The sequence below is a fragment of the Xylocopa sonorina genome, chromosome 5, assembly GCF_050948175.1.
Source record: "Xylocopa sonorina isolate GNS202 chromosome 5, iyXylSono1_principal, whole genome shotgun sequence".
NCBI lineage: Eukaryota > Metazoa > Arthropoda > Insecta > Hymenoptera > Apidae > Xylocopa > Xylocopa sonorina.
The window spans coordinates 1,922,794-1,944,545 of record NC_135197.1 but is presented as its reverse complement, the minus strand read 5'-3'; the positions used below and the strand labels follow the sequence as shown (position 1 = coordinate 1,944,545).

Sequence of the window (21,752 nt, the reverse complement as noted above, 5' to 3'; positions counted from 1 at the left end):
AAATATTATTAAAATATAAATTGAAATTTCAAAATATTATAATTAAAAATGTAAGTTATTGCCTATTGAAATCCTCATGAAAAATTCTCATTTTTATGACGATCTCTATTGTACAGTCTGATCATCGCGGTCTACATCTACTTTGACCTGATTACAACTTGAGCCTCTAGAACCTGCTTACATCTCACCAAAACATTTATGTGCAAAGGAAACGTTTGCGTTGAAATACATCGAAATTGACGTGCAATTTCTATCATGTACAATCGATAGCTAAAGATCGAAAATAAAACGACTATAGCTTCTCGCAGTGAAGCTCGATCACGAACAACGACGATAACTTTGGCACACGACAACTTCAGCCTGCGAACGAAGAGACACGCACGGCCACTATCTGTCAACATCCGCCACACGGAATATCGCATGCGGCATCTTTTGCTTCGTTAATTGCGATTCCGTCGCAACATTATGCGTACATCCACATTCGATGCAGTTGCACTAAACTCGTGAAAACTGTCCCCCGAACGATCGAACATTCAAGGGACGTCGGTTTCGTCCTGTTCATTTGCAGAACGAAAGGAAGATCGACACGCGGAAGGGCGAATGCCACAGAATTCCACAGAAAAAGCTCGAGCTAATATGTCAAGAGGCAATCCACGAAATACCGAGATAAGAGAATAAAAAAAAAAAAAAAAAAAGAAAGAAAAAGAAGATTAAAATAGAACGTAAAAAGAACGAGCGAACGAGCAATCGGGGCATAGATCATCGGTTACTTACAGACGCTGCAGGTGAGGCTGCGACACGGCGCCCTCGCCGCTTCCGGTTTCACCGCCCTCCTCGAGATCGCGTCCAAACTCGCGGCGTGCGACACGCTTCGAGAAGGTCCTTCCGCGCCGCCAGCCGGCGGAAAGTTTCCACCCTCCCAGATACCGGATTTTTGGGAGACCTGGAAAGCGAAAAATGAACGAGCCAATGTTTGCCGTGTACGGCCAACCACGGAGACCGAGCTACCCTTGACTCGGACTTCCGTTTCACGTGACAGCCGACTGGAATATCGTTAGCATCGCGTACACTTCTGCGACACGATCGATACCGGACGTGTTTTGAAGCGAGTGCACGCGATCAGGCTGAATTTACCCGCCGCTCGGGAAAAGGCGAGGGTTTCGCTTTCGGGGTTGAGGGTTTAAGGCTAAGGCTCGTTCATGATGGTGGCAGACATTGGACAAACGATATTTTTATAAACACTGTCCATTTCACTAATCAATCTTTACTAACGATTACCAACTATTTCTTTAGCAGTTCCTCTGTAATGTTACAAAGTTAACCTGTGGGAATTGCAATTTTGAATTTCTTGGAAAATATAGAAATGAGAGAACAATATTTCTTTTTCTTTTTCTTGTGTATTTTCATTAAATATATTGAAGATAGTTTTGATTAGTTCACCTTATGCAAAACGCTGTGTGAGTATGCAGTAAAGTAGAGTAAAATTCCGATGTTCCGACATACTCGGGACTTTGCCAATGCACGATTACCACACATACTGACTATTAAGCTCTATCTGTAGTAATGCGGTAAAAGCGAAAGAAAAGTAACATTGAAAACGTACACAACTACAGTTAATATTTTAACTTATTACGTGCGCATTCAATGCGTGAATTAATTTATTGTCGATAAGGAATTAATATTTTTAACTTAAATTTTCTACAAGACATATACATCTTTAATCCATTGACGCACAGTTTTATTTTTAAAATCGTTTTTAGAAATATATATTTTTTTTCTTCATTGTTTGTTACTGCAAGTGGGAATTGAGTGTCAGTTACGTGTTTGTCATTTTTGTTCAATGTATCTCATTGAAATAGAAACTATAGAGACTGTAGCCGTCATAAAAAAAATAAACTAATAATTTTTTAAAAGAAGTTTATTTCCATTTACGCGTGTAGTACAGACAGAAACTACGTACAGTAATGATACGGTTGAAATCGCTTAAATTTATATAAAATTCGAATGATCATCTATTCCGTAGATTCAATTCTGTTCGGAGAAAGAAAACCATCGCGGTGAACACCAAGGATCGATTACTCTTGTGATATTGTAGTTGACGGGACACGTGCCAAAGTGTATAATTCGAGCGTACGTTGAATGTCGGATTATCGGATTTTTACCGTAGTAAGTCGACAAGCGAACAACAAAAGTGTCCCTGACACGAGAACGACGAAACGTGGAGGCAATGAGAGTAGCAGACGTGGGAAAATGGCGTCGAGAGGAACGGTGGTGGCACAAAGTGTTTAAAATTCGCGAGTGCTCGTGGGAATGGACAATATTCCGGATATATGCACCGGTGATTCGGTTACAGGCATCGATTTGATGCCACCGGCAGCGTCCATTAAGTTCAATCATCGAGGCTACTCGCGAAATGGAGACGCGGGAAAGAAGTAGGTGTGACGAGTGATTTCGTCATATTACGACTGACATCCCGAGTGACTCGATGTAAACTCCAATTGTATATTTCAGAGGAACATACGGTGTTAAACCGGCGGGACCTTCGCGTGGTGCCACAACCTTGTGATTCGCATCGCACGAGGCAGCCGTCCCGTTTTTACATGTGCCGTGGAATTTCAGCTTTACCGTTTTTGAATCGTTTCCCACGGAATGTCTTTCCATTGCAGAAATCTAGGACTTTGATAGGTTTGAACTCTGATATTCTACGTTCACCGAATGGCAAGACAATTGGAAAGAGCTATAGAGCCGGTCTTTTACAAAAGTTTAGTAATTTTATAGGCTTTCAAAAATCAACACAAAAGACAAAAGCAAAATCTGTTAAACTTTGTAAAATAATGTTTATTTCTTCTGTTGTAACAAGTGTAGAACTTTTGTCACTTTTTTTCTTCAATTTCAGTTTTGAAAATATAGCACGATTTTATATTTTCTAAATCCCAAAGTCAAAAATAGATTTACAATTATGTGTTGGACATTCCTGTGAAAGGTGGAACCCACGATACATGCTACGGTTTACAAACATTTAAATAATAAATTTCTTAAACGTTTCAATAAATTATGAAAAAAGTAATGCTGTAGGTACACGGACCATGTATTACAAATGAAACTGCTTCAGAAAGTACTATCAATTATACATATTGTGAAAACTATATTTTTCTTAGTTTACCATTTATGAAGTATTTAGAAAAGGAATTTATAACATCCCTGATAATACAGTTCATTAATGGTGCGATAAAGCACCACTTTATTAATAGCAATAAATCTATAAATTTAATTGCAGTAGAATATGTTTTTAAGAAGCAATACGTGTCAACGAAACAGATCACTTCCATTCAATAGCTTAATATTGAAACATAACAATATAGAAAGGATTGAAAAATTTCAGGGGATCGAGGGAATTTTTTTACTTACGTCGCTCACCCCCTCGGGACTGGCAATCGGCGCGGTGGTGCTGGACTGTGCTATGTTTGCGGTTGCTGCAGACGTTGCACCACCGTTGTTGCTCCCTGCTGGCGGGGGTGGAAGAGCAGGCGGGGGTGTGCCAGTCCTCCCAGGACCCCAAGATTCCATCATTGTAGGCGAACCACATGTTAGTGGACTGCAAAATATAGGATCGGTTCCATTAGATGTGAGGCAGATCGGCTCTCGAGAATAAAAGAAAATTCTTTCTTTAACCTAACCTAGATCAATAAGACGAAACTGAGGCGACACTCGGTGGTCTAGATTATATTTTTAACGCGAGAAATGACCCGCGAATAAATAGTAAACATTTGAAGGAAACGGATAAATAAAATTTTGTTAAATCCGAATAAAGTTTAAGCGAAACAGAATAATTTATGTAATTATGTAATTCGGTGTTACGTTTTCAGAAATTGCCGGATAATATATTAAATTCGTATGATGGGTCTTGGAATCGTCGGAATGCATTCGAATCGAGTAATTCCTTGAAAGAAACCAGGATAATATTAATTATTTAATTATTAGTTGGCCTAGCCGTTACTTTATTCGGTAACATTGACCGAGTAACACATCGGTGATACGAGCGTCGACGATGGGGCTCGATTTCATCAAGGAGAACGCGTGTCACGTGTCGGATTTTAATCCCGAAAATGGCCGGTGGCAAAAGTATTCCGTGATAAATTGTAGAAATCCCACGATTATGGCAATGGTCGATACGGAACAGAGGTCAGACACGGCGAGTGAAGTGTGTCAGTGTTAGGTCAGACTTGCCAATCGATACAGAAACCGGCGAGCCGCAACGCGCTACACATAGCTAGTCTCATGTCTCATTCATTCAGTATAGCGAGGGCTCTACCGTAAACGGACTACACTTTGTTTTTGATAAGCGCTTGCTGGCCGTACGGTTGTTGTAATCTGTCCAAAGATGAACGCGAGCACGTGAAACATACGCGTTTACTTGAAAATTTCGAGTGACAGTCGGGAGGATGTTTTTTTACAGGAATAATATATTTTTACGTTCCTGTTCGAATATTTTTCAGTATGTATTGTGAAAGATTTTATTTGAAAACTTTGTGAATAAAATTTGTAAGAAACTTGCAAATGCACCATTACCAATTGTGATTTAAAAGTCGCGAGACTATTATTAAAAAAATAACGTTTTCAAAACTAAATATATATAGTCCAGCAATTAGTAAATATACGTAGATACATGCACGTACATAGAAATAATAGATTAAAAAGATTTCGGTTTCCGTAATTTTTGCAGTTGAGTAGAAACCTTGACATTTCAATTGGTCGTAGAAGGTTACGCATGGATTTTTAACGCGCCCAACCAAGCTGCCAATTCCTGAACTGCGCGCGTAACAAAACGCCGGTTGTTCCGCGGAAAGTCGAGGCACATCATGGGCATTTGCCGCAACATTTGCCAGGACACGTCACTGAAACGTCTCCGGTAATCGAGCATGAAAAGCAGACAGCGCTGGAGGAAACAGAGGTGGGCCGAGCGTCAACCCGGAAATCGTGATAGGGTGTGCTTAATTTCGCGGAAATTTCGGCCGTGTATGTTACAGGCTGACCCGACGTCCGTTGAAAAATTTCCTGCCGCCGATTGCAACCTCCATTCGAAGGGGCAGAGAGTGGTGGTTGTATCGGCGTTGTTAGAGCGGGAACAAGTTCAGGGTAGTTTCGTTTGGAACATTTCCAACAATTTCGAACGCGTAATGAGAATTTCCCTCGCGCGGAACGTCCGGGACTACCTCCCTTTCTCCTGTTCTTTCCCGTAACAATACGCCTGTACGCGTGCCTACATACATCAACAAGGAAACAAATCAAACCCCCCTTCGACGACCCTTTTCTCAGCTCCAAAACCCGCGGCACTCCGCCTCTGAACAGCTATTTGTATGCATCGAGGGTGCAAACGGGGCTGCTCGTAATTCCTACGTTAAATGGAGTCGCGAGTCTTCGCGTCGCGACCGTTTGTCTGACCTGTTAGCGGTGCGAACGAAAAAATATGAAGATTCCTTGAGAAAGTCTCGATGCTCCTTGCCAACTGCTTAACTTTCTGATTAGTCAGCTGGGTTTAGACTTCGCGCGAATTTTATTTTCTTAACCGGGTTTAAACTTTCAGTAGACGGTTATCTTTTAGTTTAATATCTTATAGTTATCTTATAGTTTTCTATGTTTAGTAGGTAACGTAGTTGGGTTGTTGGTTGAAATAACATTTTATTCTATTTCAAGTTCGAATAGATGTTTTCTGAAATAATATTGCAAACAACTTTCCATTCTATTATTTCAACTGCATCAGATGTGTAGAAATGTTCACATTGGCACTCGTACGTACTATTATTCAAGTGTACACATAATTAATTAGAATAAGTAATAGTCCGAAGAGAGAAAGGGAATAAGTTGACTTAGACATTAATTATATAATTACTAGTTATTTTTAAATTTTTGCAATTTCTATTTTCCTATCCTTTTATAGGGTATATATAAGAAAAATTCGATAACTATCTAAACGGTCTTCTTCGATTTCCTCTTGGTCGTTCCGAACCCACCATAACTCGATAGGCAAGTTTCGAGTGAATTTCCTCATCCTCGACGCGATCGAAATCGCGTTAAAAAGCGCGGTGAATTTATTGACGTTTATACAAAGAGGAAGAGGGAAGGAGAGAGCGAGCAAGCAACGCTGATATCGATTCCTCGGTCAGCGTGTTGACAGAGTGATTTCGTAATACAAATAGATCCACATAATGGACTGCCGCTTTTTTTCTTCGCCCTCCGTGCAACCCCCGCGTCCCAGACAGCCACGATCCTTCTCCATTGGCGCAACTTTACCTTGCGGCGCTTGCACGCTATTGTTGGGTGGGTTCAAGGAATTTACATGTCTAAAAAGTGGTAAATTGCTGTCGCGTATTTGCATGGTCGCTGCTTCGGAATGATTCATTACAGGGGCCTCCGCGCGTGCATCTTTTTCTTTTTTCATACGTCCCGTCGCGTTAATTCGACGCTACTCCGAGGCAAAGCATTGATCATCGAAAGAATGACGTGGTAGGATTGAAAACACGTGGATTCGTTTGGTGGCAAATATTAATATTTTAACAATTGTCACTTTAAATGACGATTGAACGAGAAAGATTTCCTTGTTCATAGTGGAGTTGATAATTTGAAAAATTAAATAGTAATTGAAAAATATTGTGTCCGTATTAAACTGTAAATAGTCCATAAAGACTTGAGAAAAAAGAAATAGGATTTTATTCTCTGAATGTGTCATGTCATGATTTTTTTCGCGATGAAATAAATATTAAGCACGCATGCGAGTCGGAAGATAAAATATTTTAATTCAAATTTCTCCGCTGAAGCGAACTATTTCATATGCAATCACCTAATAGGCCGTGGCGTATTTGAAATAAAGGCGGAGCGCGGTGTTCACCGATAAAATCAAAGGAAGGTTAAATAGTGTTCAGTCGCACTCCGCGGATCGTAACTGGATCGTAATGGTTAACGTTAAGTGTTTACCGTTTTAATCAGATGTTGCTAGCATTGTTTTAAGAATATTTGATGAGTCCCACCCTGCACGGTAATGTGCTTAAAGAATTTCCATAAGTTGCGTCGTTTAAACACGATAGTCTTTTTCACATTTTGATTTTCACAATAAGAACAGCGAACGTTTTGAATACAACCCAAATTAAAAACGTTAATACCAGTTCTTATTTTTATTTATTTCAACTTTTGTTCGATCGATTCGACTCGACGATTAAACATTTACAGGTATGCGAGGTATTGTTCCGACGATAAAATTGCTTTGACCCAGCAAGCTCCCTTTTGCAACTTCTTGTTAATCGTAGGCCGAACGGAACACCGTTGCTGTTTAGAATCGTCAAGTGCGTGTTCGCACGCGAAGGCCTCTGTGAAAACAACCATAATGCAGCTTGATAGGAAACTAGCACGTTCCGTTTAACGGCAAATTGTTGTCCTTCTTGTTCTCTAATCCCAGGATAGCTTGTAATTGAAATGTCTTAGATGTCGAAACTACATTCGCGTATCCATTTCTGCCAAGTGGTGTGTAGTATATAATATTATTCGAAAGGTAAATATTAATCTTTCTCATTTTTATCGAATACAATAAATTAATTGAAACAGATTAGAATCGAAACTCTTTGGTCTTCACTTATGAAATAAAACTCACTAATAATTGACCTAAATAATCTTTCATTGACAAGAGTTAGTTTTAGTAGATAAACTACTTTATCATCTATTGAATTTCAGTTTAGTTGATCTTCGTAAGAAATCCTTTCTTCAGAAATTATGTAACTTCGACACGGATATGGTCTGTAAATTTTATCTACGCGATTGCGCTATTAGAAGCTTCGAAATATCGTTCCGTCACTTTTTTGTAAGTATATAAATTAAGTGCCGTAGTACATCCACTAAAACAATTAAACTCTGGTTCAATTTTTAAATGCGTTCCGCATATATCCTTTCATACACAATTTAACCTATCTAAGCAAAAAATGTTACCGTATATAATTTACATTTTTCCCATTATAGTTTCACTGAGTTTAATCGTCGTTTAGCAATAGCACACGCACAATGTCGTACGAGCAAAATATCGACAATTTGAATTCAGCTTTATTGCATAACGGCCATCTGATTTCAAGCTGAGCACGTAGCGCTTGAACGCAGAAAATGGAGCCTCCATTTCACCCTTTATTGATTACTGTAATCACCTCTCGAGTCAAACGACAGTCGATCTCCTTCCACTTTAATGATAAAATAGGTAACCATTCGGTAGCCAATATTTCACTCTATTTCCGATACAGCGATATTTTGAAAAATCTCTTTAGGGAGACTGAATACGTTTACTGTGGAATTTCCTTAAATGCAACCGTCGAGCCCTATCACGGTCACGCACGCTTCTTAACGCGAGGATAGCATCTCCGCGCTGAAATCAACACCTTCATTCATCTCTTTCACTGCGTTTCGTGTTCTTATTCAACCGGCTGATTCACGGGTCTGTTTATCCACCGACACCTCTGTCTTTGTACTATCATTGAAAGCCCCGGCGTATAATAGTGGCCTTTTTAGGCCGGCTTCGAAAAGCATTTCCTCACGAAATTGACTGCCGGAAGCTCTTCGTTTGTTCGCAGTCGTTTGTTTCACGGTTCAAGATTTGTTTCCCTTTTTGACGGTGTTACGTTTTCTATAGGCTGCGCTGTGAGCCTTTTGCAGTGTCTTTATAAAATGAAATATATAACAACGAATATATTTTTCTAAGTTGAAAACGTTGCGCTAAAAAGATGCAACGCAATCATTATATTGGTTAAAAAAATCTTATAAATGAAACTTAAACTATGAAAATAAGTATTGGACTATTCTAACATGTCAACGTAGAAACAAAAATGAATTTTTTTTCGAGCAGGCCTTCAACTGTTTATACCTTTGTTAAGGGCCAGGAAGAAAACCACATGCAGACTTCGCGTCGTCACGATTTTGCTTAAGCGAGAGGACTCCTACGTATAATTCTCGAAGCCTAAGCAATACAGGCTTTCGTTACAATAAATTACCATCGAGGTTTAAAAAAAATAAATAAAATATATATATATTTTTTTTATATGTGTGTATAAATCTTTTCTAGTTAAAATTATTTACACATTTCCTAGAAATACCACTATGATTATAATGTAACACATAAAAAGAACCTCTTCTATACTAAATATGATTATTTGATCCTCGTTCCATTACTTTTGGGCCTATTTGAAGTTGTAAGGCTTATTCGTCTACCCTGTAGAACAATGTGAAACTTGATAAACAAAATATTTGTCAATAAATCAGCGAAAGAATAAAGAGCATTTCTCGCGAACGTTAAAACAAAGGGATTTAGCCGCAATCGAATCGGAAGTCGAAATAAGTTTTACGCAACGTCCTCGGACTCCCCCCCACCACCACGTCTGTTCACGTTTGTCCATGAATTTCAAGGCGCGCGCGGACGCAAACTCCCAAGATTTCTTTCTGGTTAAGGCTAGCACCGAAGTGCATTAAATCAAAGTTCGCACGAACCACAGAATAATGGAACGGTCGAACGTGGCTGAGAAGCAGAAACGTGGTTCTGCTCCCTCTGAGCAGCCTTGCCGCAGTCACCTGGCCGTTTCTCAGTACCCGCACCGCGACACGTTGCGTGCTTCAACGCGGCTCACCTTGGAGCGCGCAGTAAAACCGGGACATTCCTCTTTGTCACCGTTAAGTTTCAGCTTTAACTAACATTCATTCAACTAACCTCTAATCAGCCGCCAGCGACTAAATTTTGTTCTCGGTACTCGGTGCTAATGATGAAACGAGCAACCGAATCTGTGTACCGAACGGGAGAAACTTTGACGAGCTGTTGTTTCTGCGGTCAATTCTGTACACCTTCGAGCGAAATTGAGCCAAGCGCTCTACTCTAATCTCACGACGGAACGGTATTATCAACAGAATGTTTCTCTATTCTCTATTATACAAAATTCTACGAAATTTGAACTCTCAAACTTCATTTAAAGCGATTTCATTGTTAAAATGTTATTATATTTTATATAGCAATAACGTAATTTGATGAATTCAATACCGTAGTAAAAATACCGTACGATCAAATGCTGTAACTGAATTGTGAATAAAATTTGAGGTGGATAAGGGTTGTTCTAAAGTACGCAGTTACCCGGAAAATAATGTAGATTTTCGTGATTGAATTTATGCTTTTTAATATTGCCTGCGACAGTTCGCATTTCTGATCATGTGACACGTGTCACCACTATTGATCGACGTTGAAAATCTTCGTAATTAACCAATCAGGGGTTAAACTCGAATCACGTGAGCTCGTACCATTCTGGATTTCATAACGATTCTCTTCTGGAACTGTTCTCCTAATTACAGGCTAATAGACGAATCGCATTAAAACAGATCGACTATTGAAAGTTTTTCATTAAAAATAAAACAGTACACAATAAAAAAATGAATTTTTCTTCAAATTGACTAAAAAGAAACTCCTTTATTAACTTGATTAACGATTATTCGTCAGTTCTCGACTAAGCAATCACGAAACTCTCGACAACTTGCCAACGGCTCGTAGTTTCTCCTTCAGATTTTTAGGGAACTTTCTCTGAGGCGACTGTTCGTCAGCGTCGCGCGAATGTCTGATCGTTCCGCGCGTTCGTGATTGCGTGTCGAGCGGTGCACTCGCTTCACCTTGAGGAGAGAGGAACCACAGCATGCGCACTGTCTTCGGTAGTTGCCTTTCGGCCTGAAGGTCGAGTCCGCGATCGCATTATTCTCTGTCGTTCCTCGTGCTTCCCGGTTCCAGGGGTTGTTTATGTCGCGCCAGCCCCTTCGCGTGCGGAACTTCCGACCGTAAACGTCGCCCTTTTGCTACGTCTTCGAGTCGCATAGTGGTATACTATTCTCGACAAATCGTTCTCTCGTAGAACGCCGACAAAAATTCATGATAATTTCTATTTGAAAGCTGTTGCGGGATTCATTGGACTTTTTCTTCGTGGAACAGATTTTTATTAATTTGTTGTAAACTTAAAACTAATTCGTAATTAAATTAGTTGTCTAAGAATCTGCGTGCAATTTGTCTCAGGTATTGCGAATAGTCAATTATTACATATATACGAAATTTTTTATATGAATTTAATGAATTTTTGAAGTTAATCGTGTGAATTAATTTGTATTCAAATCGTATAAAATTAATTTTATTATACATTTGGTTTGTGCCCCGGTTATAGGCTGTAAGTAGGATTTACATAATTTTACAAGGGAACGAGTATCTGTTGGCACTTGTTAAAGACCAAAATCGTATTCTTGGAATAAAGCGGATTTCAAATTCGAAGAATTACAGTTATAGATTGTTGGAATAGTAGCGAGTGTGGTACGTATATGTATAATTATTTTCACGGTAAATCTGAAGTGAACTGAATTCCTTATACTATAACATGACATTAGCGTAAGAGCCAAACTGATGATTTCATCGTTGACTAGGACACGCGTAGCCATAAATTTGTAAGAAATTCAACAAGGAAACCTGAGTGATATCAAAGTTGTTTCTATAAGCGAGAAATTACAAGAAATGTCGAGAGTACAAATATTGTGTTTCGTTATAGAGGCAGCTTGTAAAACTTGGAAATCTAAAGTGATTTCTTACCAATTGATAAATAATAAAGTACTGATTACATTATTTAATGACTTTCACGAAAATCTCCGAGGTCCAGTAGTAGAAGTGTTTATTAGTTCTTCGAAATTATGAGGAGTGCTAAAATTACTTCGGATGCCGCTCATAAAAACGTATAAATCTAAAACACATCCCCCGTTTCTCCTGATATTCCCTTTCGCGGTAGTTGTCCAGGAATATAAGTCACATCTGTCTTCGACGTTTGAGTGCGACGAGAAACTGCAACGAAGCCAGCTGCCTTTTATCGGAAGTATCGTCCAAAACATATTTTTCTTTCGGTTACCAGAGAACCCGGTAGATAAACATAACTTTATTTTATAAAGCTAAGAAATACGGGAAATTTTTCATGCGAAATTTCCAGCGGATACTCGTTCATTTCTTTAACTACATGTTTACCTTCTTCTTGAATGCTTTTTGAATGTTGCCCGTCTAATATTTAAATTTGAATTCCTTAATCGATCTAATTCCTTTACCTACAATTCTTGTCGATTACCCTGATTAACGATCTCATCTGTTACATTCTACGATCTCAACTCAGTTGTTCAGTTGTTTAAAATTCTAGTCAATTTTTAACAACTCGCTATAAAATGTCAAAAAATGATTGTCAAATCAATTGTGGAATATTTTAAAAAAATAAAACAGGAGTGATGTTTAAAATTTGAATTTTGATATTTTCCCAAAAATTCAAATTTAAAAACGTATAAAGCTCTTCGTCAGCCATTATTTTCAATTTTTCATCAAAATATTCACAGAAGAGAAGCCCATGAAACGAAACTCGTATTATTGGCCAAATGCCTGTCGAAATAAATATCCGGAGCATGTATCGTGATGATCAACGGTACAACAAAAGGCGCGGGAGTTGTTTAAGAACCGACCGCTACTAAAAACCGATCGCGAAGATAACGGCGCCGAGGTAGATCGGTCGCAAGATTGCTGCCTCGGCGATAGCAATTGTACGCGATACAATCGTCAAGGCCAGAATCACTTCAAGCTAAAGAGATATCCAATCGATCGACGGTTATGAAAGCAAAAAAAAAAGCCTCAAAGAGGAATGTAGTCGCAAAGGGGAGTAGAACACAGATAGCAGGTTGGTCTCGAGTCGATGGAAGAACGTACGGAAACGTCCTTCGTTTGTTTGCGAATTCCTCATCAATCGACGTATTCACTGATCCCTTTCTAAACATTAACCAGGCTGAAGAAGATAGTAATTTTTCTAACAAACTAATTAACGCTTTACATTTTGAAAATTGATCGATTATTAAAAATATAATATGTAAATGTAAGGAGAAACCGAGAATTGTTCGGATATTGGATTATTTCAAGTTTATCAAGTTAGTTTTGAGCATACAAAATATTCGAATTACAGCATGTTAGTTAATTTATTACCCGGAGTAAAATTAAATTAATTAATAAAATTAATTAATAATTTAAACGTTTGGTCTCTCCTGTTCAATAGTAATCCTCGGACTGGGCCATACACGAATATGGACGGCAATAGATGACTGTAATTTAACAGATTTCTAACTTAACTTAACCGATACGTGGACTAGAAGGAATCGTTACCTGAACCTGAACTTATGGACAGTGCGAAAAGATATGAACAATAAATTGTTAGACTTCCATCAAATTCCACTTTTCAATTCAACTTTTCTAGATTAGACACTATTGAAGAAAAAACAATACTCTTAGAACAATGACGATACAAAAAACTTGATCGAATCGCCGAAATTTTGGATTACGTTATATTCGTGAAGCCTATCGATTGATACTTTATTCTACACATAAATAAATTATTACGATTACAAGTGTCACACATTGCCACATAAATCATAAGTAGCTACACGAATTTAGTGGTGCTACAAGAATCCATATAGTTTTTACCTAGGTGTGCGATTATTTACTGTTCATCACTTTCGCGGCACACTTCCCGAACTCAGACACGCGGATAACAGTCCATTGACACGAAGAAGGTACGAAAGTTCCCCTTGGATGGCATCCGACACGGAAACAGGGCCCGTGTCACGACTCGTGACCTATTTGTACGAGTAAGTTACCGGCAACGGTTGTTTACCCTTAATCAATTCGGTGGTACCAAACGGAGCTACTGTTTGCTCGGGCGATTGCCAATATTTGATCTCGAGTCTGGTTCCGATCGATCAGGTTCACCGTGTTTTTCCTACGTCTTCCGACGATAACCTACGCGACGAATAGTTATTGTCCTCGGTGGGTGGCACCTGGCACGGATTAAACCTACCACGATGGAAATTGTTTTTTATTTTACTGCCGCTTAAGTATCGCGATGTAGTCGAGAGTATGCCAATGTTTACATGTCCGAGCGTGTCTACAAACGATTTGGCAGAAGGCTCGAAGGATAAGATTCCAGGTACTGCTTGACGTTCTTATTGTTAGGATCTCCTTTGTTTTACTGCTGTTTTTTTGCTTTCTTTTTTTCTATCCTTGACATTTTTTTACTGCCATCCTCTTGGCAGTACCATTCCATGGCTCTTTATCGCTTGAATTCATTGTTCCTTAAAGTTGAACTGCGTTTTAAGTAGCGATCGGTATAACAGCCTTGATGTGTTATAGACTTTTAGTTATAGTATAAATTATAGTTGCAATATTAAGATATAATATTTTCTAAACCCTCAATTATCGACCGACGATTATCTTTTATATACATAATAGGGGCTTTTATTTTATGGCGCGTAAGGTTCTTTTGTTGCGTTTCACGTATGAATGATCGTAATCTTCAAATTTCATAACGTTAAAACATTGTCAAGAACAAATTTTACATGCAATTATCGAGCACTTCCTCTAACAACTAATAAATAATATACCATCTCCATTAAAACTTATTGGGACGAGAAACAGTCTTGATTGAAAATTCAACTTATAGTTATAGAATTATTTACGTGTCGATATAAATGACAAATCGAGACATAGATTGCGATTAATTCTGAACTGGTCGATCGAATGATCGTGAACGCAGGTTAGAATCCTAGCGATAGAGGTTAACGAGGTATCGAGGCGAGCATTCGTAGTTCACGATGGTTTGCCGAACAGCGAACAAACGAAATGGCAACGTCATTATCAAGGAGTCGTGAACGGACGCGCGTGGAACAATGCAGTGTATCATTAACGGGCCGAGTGTGCTTAGTTAGGTCAGCTTCGTCAGTTTCTTAATTGGCTTTTCTGTGCAACGCCGCAGTACGACAAATCAGTTCGCAGTCCCAACTGTGGTCCGTGAGGCGCGAGCAACCACCCCTAAATCAAAGAGGTACGCGATGAAATTTGCATTGAAATTCAACGGTAGTTCCCTCAGCTCGAGATGACAGATTCCCTCCGCTCACGGCACCCTTCCGATATTCACGTCACATATCTTTCACATAATGTTACTTCTAGCGATACGATTTTGATTTTGCTCGAGAACTTTCGGATTAAATCCGCTGCATTGCATCGTGGCACTTTTTCCTTCAAGACGGTCCAGAATAAAAAACGGTTAATCCTTTTAACGGTTCTTCCGCGTCATTAGCTAGCGGTCGTTACATTTGTATTTATTCCCTCATTTTGTATTTTGATTGTATTTTTAATAAACAGTTACGTTTAAATTAATTTTCATAACTTATGAAAAGTTGAAACTTCCAAACGGTTACCACTTTCTTTGTGGAGCAGTAGGATTATAAAATGGAATTAAATGAAATTTCTATAAACTAAAGCTAATAAGTTTGAAAAACTTTGTAATACTAAAAGCAAACTATTCGAGTAACAGTACAGGATACTATAACAGTAGAGGATTGAAGGATATTGTTGCAGGCAATTAAAACTTGTATTTACTTATCGTATCGTTGTCTCATTTGCAATTCTTAAATTTATCGAAGACAGTTTCTACCTTTAAAATTACAATTTAAAAAAAGAAGAAGGGAAGAAAATTCCACGAGCGTACGATTCATTTCAGTCATTCTCACTCTTCGTGGGGACGCTCTACTCTCTGTACACTTAGTTTCGCTCTGAAAGATTGGGCGGAACGTTTAACTAAAATTCGAGGACTCACCAATTCTCAGAGGCGTCCTCGTCGAGGATGGTCCCGTCAGCAAGTCGATGAGGTAAGTTGGTCGTTGTTCTCGGTCGATTCCTGACTCTCGGCGGACCAACGACACCGGTCCTGGAGAGGCCAGCACGAAAGGACGCCCTTGCCCTGTCGACTGCTCGAGTCAACGTCATTGAATCTTATTAGTGATTGTTAGTAAAAACTGCTAGCGATACATCGAGGAAAATATATTGCGAAAACTTACGTATCACCGAACGATTAAAGAAAGCCTGAATACTTCTCACAAATCTGTAAATTTTCTAAAATGAAACGATTGCAGCGTTTTAATTTAATTCATATTTATTATCGTAAATTCTTAGCCCATAATCCAATTTTTCTGCCTCTATTTAATACAAAATTTGTTGTGTTTTAATTTGCAGATTGGCGATGTTAATAACTTTATAATTCGTACTTTATGCTTAAGTTCATCGGATAAAATTAGCAAGCACAGTTCTATACGCGTCATTTTACGCAATATATTTGTGTCAGCGAACTCGATGACTGACGATGGTGAGTAACCGATTGCTAGTTAGTTACCGACTGGATACAACGAACTTTCCAAAGAGCTACGTCGGGCACACTAACCGCTAAGATTATTGCCGAAGATCGTGAAACGTTTCTTTTTCTGGAAAGGTTCGTGGAGAGTGGCGATGGAAGAAAACGGGTTAAGGTTTGAGGCGATGGTGCCGAGTTTCGATATCGAAGGGCGAAATGTCTCCCGCGAAATCTTTGATTTATTGTTACGAGCACGATCGTTGATACGCGAACCCTGCGGCGATACTCTGCACGATCGCCTCGTAAAGTTGTTTGATTTTCAGCCAAGCTTGGGTCGTTGAACTTCGTGTACAAAAATACGAAATGAAAATGTGCCAGCGAGATTTAAGAAGAGCTGTGACAAAATTCTATGCAGCAGGAACCTTGGCCTAGAAATTTAATGTAATTTCGACTGCTCGCAGGTCAAACTGATTAAGTTCACGAAACGAACAATATAGACGATTGATGAGATCGTAAGCGCAATAGTTAATCAAATTGCTTGGTACTAAAATTAAGTTTTGTTTAACGATTGATCATTTAATATCATTTTTAGACAGTGTAAGTTTTTCCCTTTTTTCTAATTATCTGAAGGACATAGAGATACCTATTTAAAACGAGAAATCGAAAGAAAGATTTGCTCGTCTCTGGAGTTCGTCTCTCGTTCTCTGGAGTACAGAGCTATCGATCGTTATTATTAAATAGGGAGTATTAAGGAACCGGCCTTTCCCTTTGTACGATATTTGTCAAAGTAGTTGCTCGTTATAAAAAAAGCTTCTAAATAAGGTGGATTGTTACTTAGAATCCTCTATCTTTTAAAGAGTACACGCGTATAATAAAAAAACGTTTCCCTGAACATTTTTTCGTTGTATTTTACAAATAAAATGTACCAGTATTTTATTAAAAAGTATTTTTAAGAAAAATATTGTATGTAAAGAAAACGATCAAGAATTTGATTTTAAAATAAAAGAGATTATTTTTCTTTTTAATGTTACAAAATTCATACTTTTACTTCTTCAGAATTATATAACTAGACAGAGGTTACAAAAATAATTTAAGCTGGAAAACTTTCTGTTTTCTCTTTCCTTGGAAATACCTTTAATTTTAAATAAATTCAGTATTCGGAGAGTAAATAGTTTATACGATATCATGTTAAGTATTAGACGCAAATGAGAGAGGAATCTAACTTTGAGAATATAAAAATAATACTCAATAACAATAGTAATTAAAAATATCAATTAAATTAGTCTGGGTTTTATTTGAGTTGATTTGTGTTAGGTTTGAGCTATTTTTATCAATCCGGCCACCGAGAGGCAACTGGCCAGGTATTAACTGCAGCAGTAAACCTAACCCGAATCAAGCTCGAACCTATTTAATTGTAAACAGTGCAACTTTGAAAAACTTAAGTTTCCAATTTGAAACTTCTTTTAATTAAGAACATTTACCTACAATACTAGCACAGTAACAACATGGTTTCCGCAATTTATTAATCTTTTCAAAAGATTTTGTATATGCAATTTTAATTTTAATCTTAATTGTAAAACACACCGGTGACAAGTAAGCAAGTAATTCCTTTTTTAAATATCTATCGAATTCGAAAAGAATTAATTTTATATACCATGTAAAAAAGTTACGTGAAGATGTAGAAATAAAAATGATATTCTTAGAATAAGCAATTTAATGCAGTAAAGAGAGTGAAATCGAGTAGAACTTAGGAAAGAATAATGCGTGAAAAGAAATACTACACATACGATACGAAAAAATTGATGATCGAAGCTGAAACTCGTTCTTCCAAGAATAATGCGTCCGACTAAAGGCTATTTGCCAACGATCGTATCTCTCATTTACCACAACCGGTATCCGGTGCAAGAATCGTGAAAAGAGAAAGAAGAAACAAGAAATGAAGGACATGAAAAACCGAGTGATCGAAGGCGAACGCGTGGCACGATCGCTCGTATATATCTCCATTTGAATAATAAATTTCATTAACCAGGCATGTAAGCACCAGCTGATTCGACTGTAGGGGTGGAGGATGGATTTATCTAGCCGTAGATAGAGCGTCTATAGCTTCCTATACGGGGGTATAACATTTATTACCGGGTCAGGGTCAACTGTTAGGCGCGCCACACACGTCCAACGATGTTCTGCGGCGTCATTCTAAAAATAGTGTCGTGAACACTCCAGATATAAAACGCGACCACGCGTCTCTTCCTCTTTGCGTGTGCAAGCTTTCTACGCACGCCTGTATATAGAATTCTAGTCGAATCGCAGGGTGTACTTAAATTCGAACAACCGAATCATCACCAGAATTATTACAGCTTAAGCAAGGGAGTATAGGACAGACAAAGAGAAAGAAAAAGAAATTCGCCCAAGAAGCATCGGTGCATTCGAATGCACCGCATAGAAAGCTCACTCAAGAGTTGCGACCTTTTTCGAATATACTACTTGAAAGTTCTCGAAGCACTTGGATAGTTCGCGATGATAACGAAAGTCGAGCGGTAGAGCCGAAGAGGATCAATTATAGCGATGGTCACAAGAAATCTGTCGATCGTGAGGTAAAAACTTTTTTCATAACATCCTTCGAAGAGAAAAAAATTCATCGTACGAAAAGTTTCGATAGCTGAATTCCGATACGTAGGTAGAAAGGAGCCGAACGGGGCGAAGACGCGCGGATAGACGCGCGAGGGGGTGTAATTCGCGGGTGGCGCAGAGTATCGTAGCGCGACACATTACGCGGGCAAATCTGACCCCGATCTCTACGATTGTAATAATCTTCGCCGGGTGCTACGGCGTGCGTTACATGGCCCAGTTGCCACCGGGCCGGCCCTGAACGTCGACCATTGCTGTCTTATACCGATCGGTGCAGTAGAAAATAATGATTCTCCGGCTTAAAAGCCGCAGGAAACTATATGCGAGCGCGGCACGAAATGTTTTGGCAAGACGTCGCGTTAAAGCGATATCAGCGTGCGTTCAGTATCGTCCGTGGCTCGTGACTCTTCCATGGACGAATTTACTGACGTCCCGACACTTTCATCGGAACGCAACATAGACTTTCGCGAGCGAGTCTTTCGATTCTTTGATCGATTTTTCACAGATTCTAACCATAAAAATAAATAGAATGAAAATTATTTGGAATCGATCACCTTAAATAAGTAAAATACTGCAGCATTGCAGGGTAAAATTGCGTAATTATGTAATCTTTAGTGAATAGAAAATATGAGTTTCGGTACAAATGCAATTTGATTCAAGGAACTAATAGCTTAATTTTTTTTATAAAACGAGCTGTTTCGAACAAATTTTGTCGAGTTTCGATGCCGTCGTGATCAGCACGTAGGAGACAGCTGTGTCATGCGACACGACACCTCATCGAATCATAAAAGATAGAAGAAAGCAGGAATGGTTTGGAGAACATTTAGAGGTAGCCAAAGTTCCTCGGAAAATTTGAAAGAGGCTACAACTTATTTCTCGCTTTCTAATTTCAAATACGTATTATATTATTTACCGTTCACTTTCCGCACGAACTTTGCATTCGTCCCGTTTCACTATATTTTTGCATAGTTCATTTTGGATAACAATCAAATTCAATATATTCGCCCCACTCAAATACTAATTAGTTCCTTCATTGTTCACGAATCACGAATAATTGAACATACACTATTTTTTTTGGCAATATTAATTCGACACGCTTGCTTCGAAACATGCTGCTCCTACTTACTTGTTCAAGTCAAATTCGTACCCAACACTACTATCGAATCATAACTGTTCTATGCGCGACGTTATGCGACTGGTCGTTGTTTTCCTTCAATAACTCTTGGACATTGTCTGTCGAATATTGAAACATTCTATGTACTGATCGTGACAGAGTGACCGAAGAGAATGTGCTCTTTACTTTGTCGCATAGTCATGTTGACAACATCGAAGAACAAAGGCACAAAACAACCAGCTTCCAATGTTTCAGAGGTTGTTAATTTCTACCGAAATATCAAGTTCTAGCAGGCTTAAGGCTCGTTAAACTTCCTTTCTACAAAGATAATTATTTCAATTAGTTCCAGCGCATTTAATTATGCGAAGGGTACTTTTGAGATTGCAGTTTAAGCTATTTTCTATGAACGAAATTGGCGAGGGTGCTTATATTTTCTTCACCACTCCGGCACTCTTTCAACTACTTATAATCGTTCGAGGAAAAGCGGTAATTATGAACATTAAAATTGTTCGCAACGACGGGAATGTCTCGGAAACGGGCGCGTAGGACAGTGAAGTCAATTTCCGTTCAAACGGGGTCTCCAAACCCAAATGTAAGCTACACAATTGCAATTTGACGTGTACAACCCTAAATCTCTTCGAGCTTTCGAAATCACTCTGTGGGTAACCCATATTTTTCATCTTTCAAGCAACATTGGTATGTGTCATATGCTTTTTATGAGACTTTGAAAAAGGTGTAATTAATCTCCGAAATCTCAGAGTATACGAGTCACAGCAAATCAGACCTAATGTAATGTAACACAATTGACAGTCGAAGCTAGTATATCTGCAAAAAGTGTTGGAATTTTTTACGATTTTGACGTGAAATATTGCGCCCTGAAGATGGGCGAACTTTCTGCAAAACTGCGTTACATTTTACTGCGTTAATTTTATGTCGATAAAGGTGCAAATGCTACGCAGATCCGTGGAAGAAGTTAGTGCCATTTACATTATCTGGGCATGAGGATACCTTATCGAAAACAACAGCCAAAAGATGGATAGATAATACTCTGGCAAAAGTTGTGTAAGACCGGCATGTAAAAAGTTATGATATCGCCAATGACCTAAACATTCATCACCAAACAGTGTTAAGCCACGAGAAAACTGGCTATAAAAAGAAGTTCAATATTTTGGTGTTACATGATTTGACTCAAAAATATTTAATTTTCGATGTAAAACTGAGCGATTTCAAAGTGGTTGATCGCTGATCACGAGTGATGAAAAGTGGATAACCTACGACAATAATGTGCGAAAAAGATCATGGTCAAAGCCACAGTCTGTTGCAAAGCCCACAATGACGCCCAGGAAGACTATACTGTGTGTTATTACTAGCTGCTTTCACTAAGCAAAACGATAAACTCGGACCTGTACTGTCAACAATTAACCTAGCAATTCAAAGTAAGCGGCTAGAACTGTTTAACAGAAAGAGTGTCGTACAGTGCACTGATGACGCTGGGCCCCATACATTTTTAACGACTCAGAAATTGATAGAACTTGGCTCGGAGATTTTAATACATCCACCGTATAGCCTGGACCTGGTATCATCAAATTATCATTTGTTTCGGTCTCTGCAAAACTCTCTGAATGATCTTAAATTAGATTCAAAGGAGGCCTGTGAAAACCACGTTTCACAATTTTTAAACCAGAAACAACACAAGTTTTATAGCGACAGGGTTACGGCGTTGCCGAAGAAATGCCATATATATATATATATATATATATATATATATATATATATAT

General features: G+C 38.6%; 1 protein-coding gene across 15 annotated transcripts in view; it reads right to left on the bottom strand.

Moving 5' to 3' along the window:
• The window catches only part of Sei (potassium voltage-gated channel seizure), a 105,021-nt gene that overhangs the window by 53,573 nt on the left and 29,696 nt on the right, over positions 1–21,752 (bottom strand). For 11 of the 15 annotated variants that reach the window (XM_076895087.1, XM_076895086.1, XM_076895088.1 and 8 more), the window contains 3 exons: positions 15,705–15,855; positions 3,409–3,595; positions 775–943 (listed from right to left, as the gene is read on the bottom strand). In XM_076895087.1, coding sequence (XP_076751202.1) covers positions 775–943; positions 3,409–3,595; positions 15,705–15,855 — 507 coding nt within the window. The remainder of the gene's footprint in view (positions 1–774; positions 944–3,408; positions 3,596–15,704; positions 15,856–21,752) is intronic. The other 4 variants (XM_076895095.1, XM_076895096.1, XM_076895100.1 and 1 more) reach the window with 2 other exon arrangements.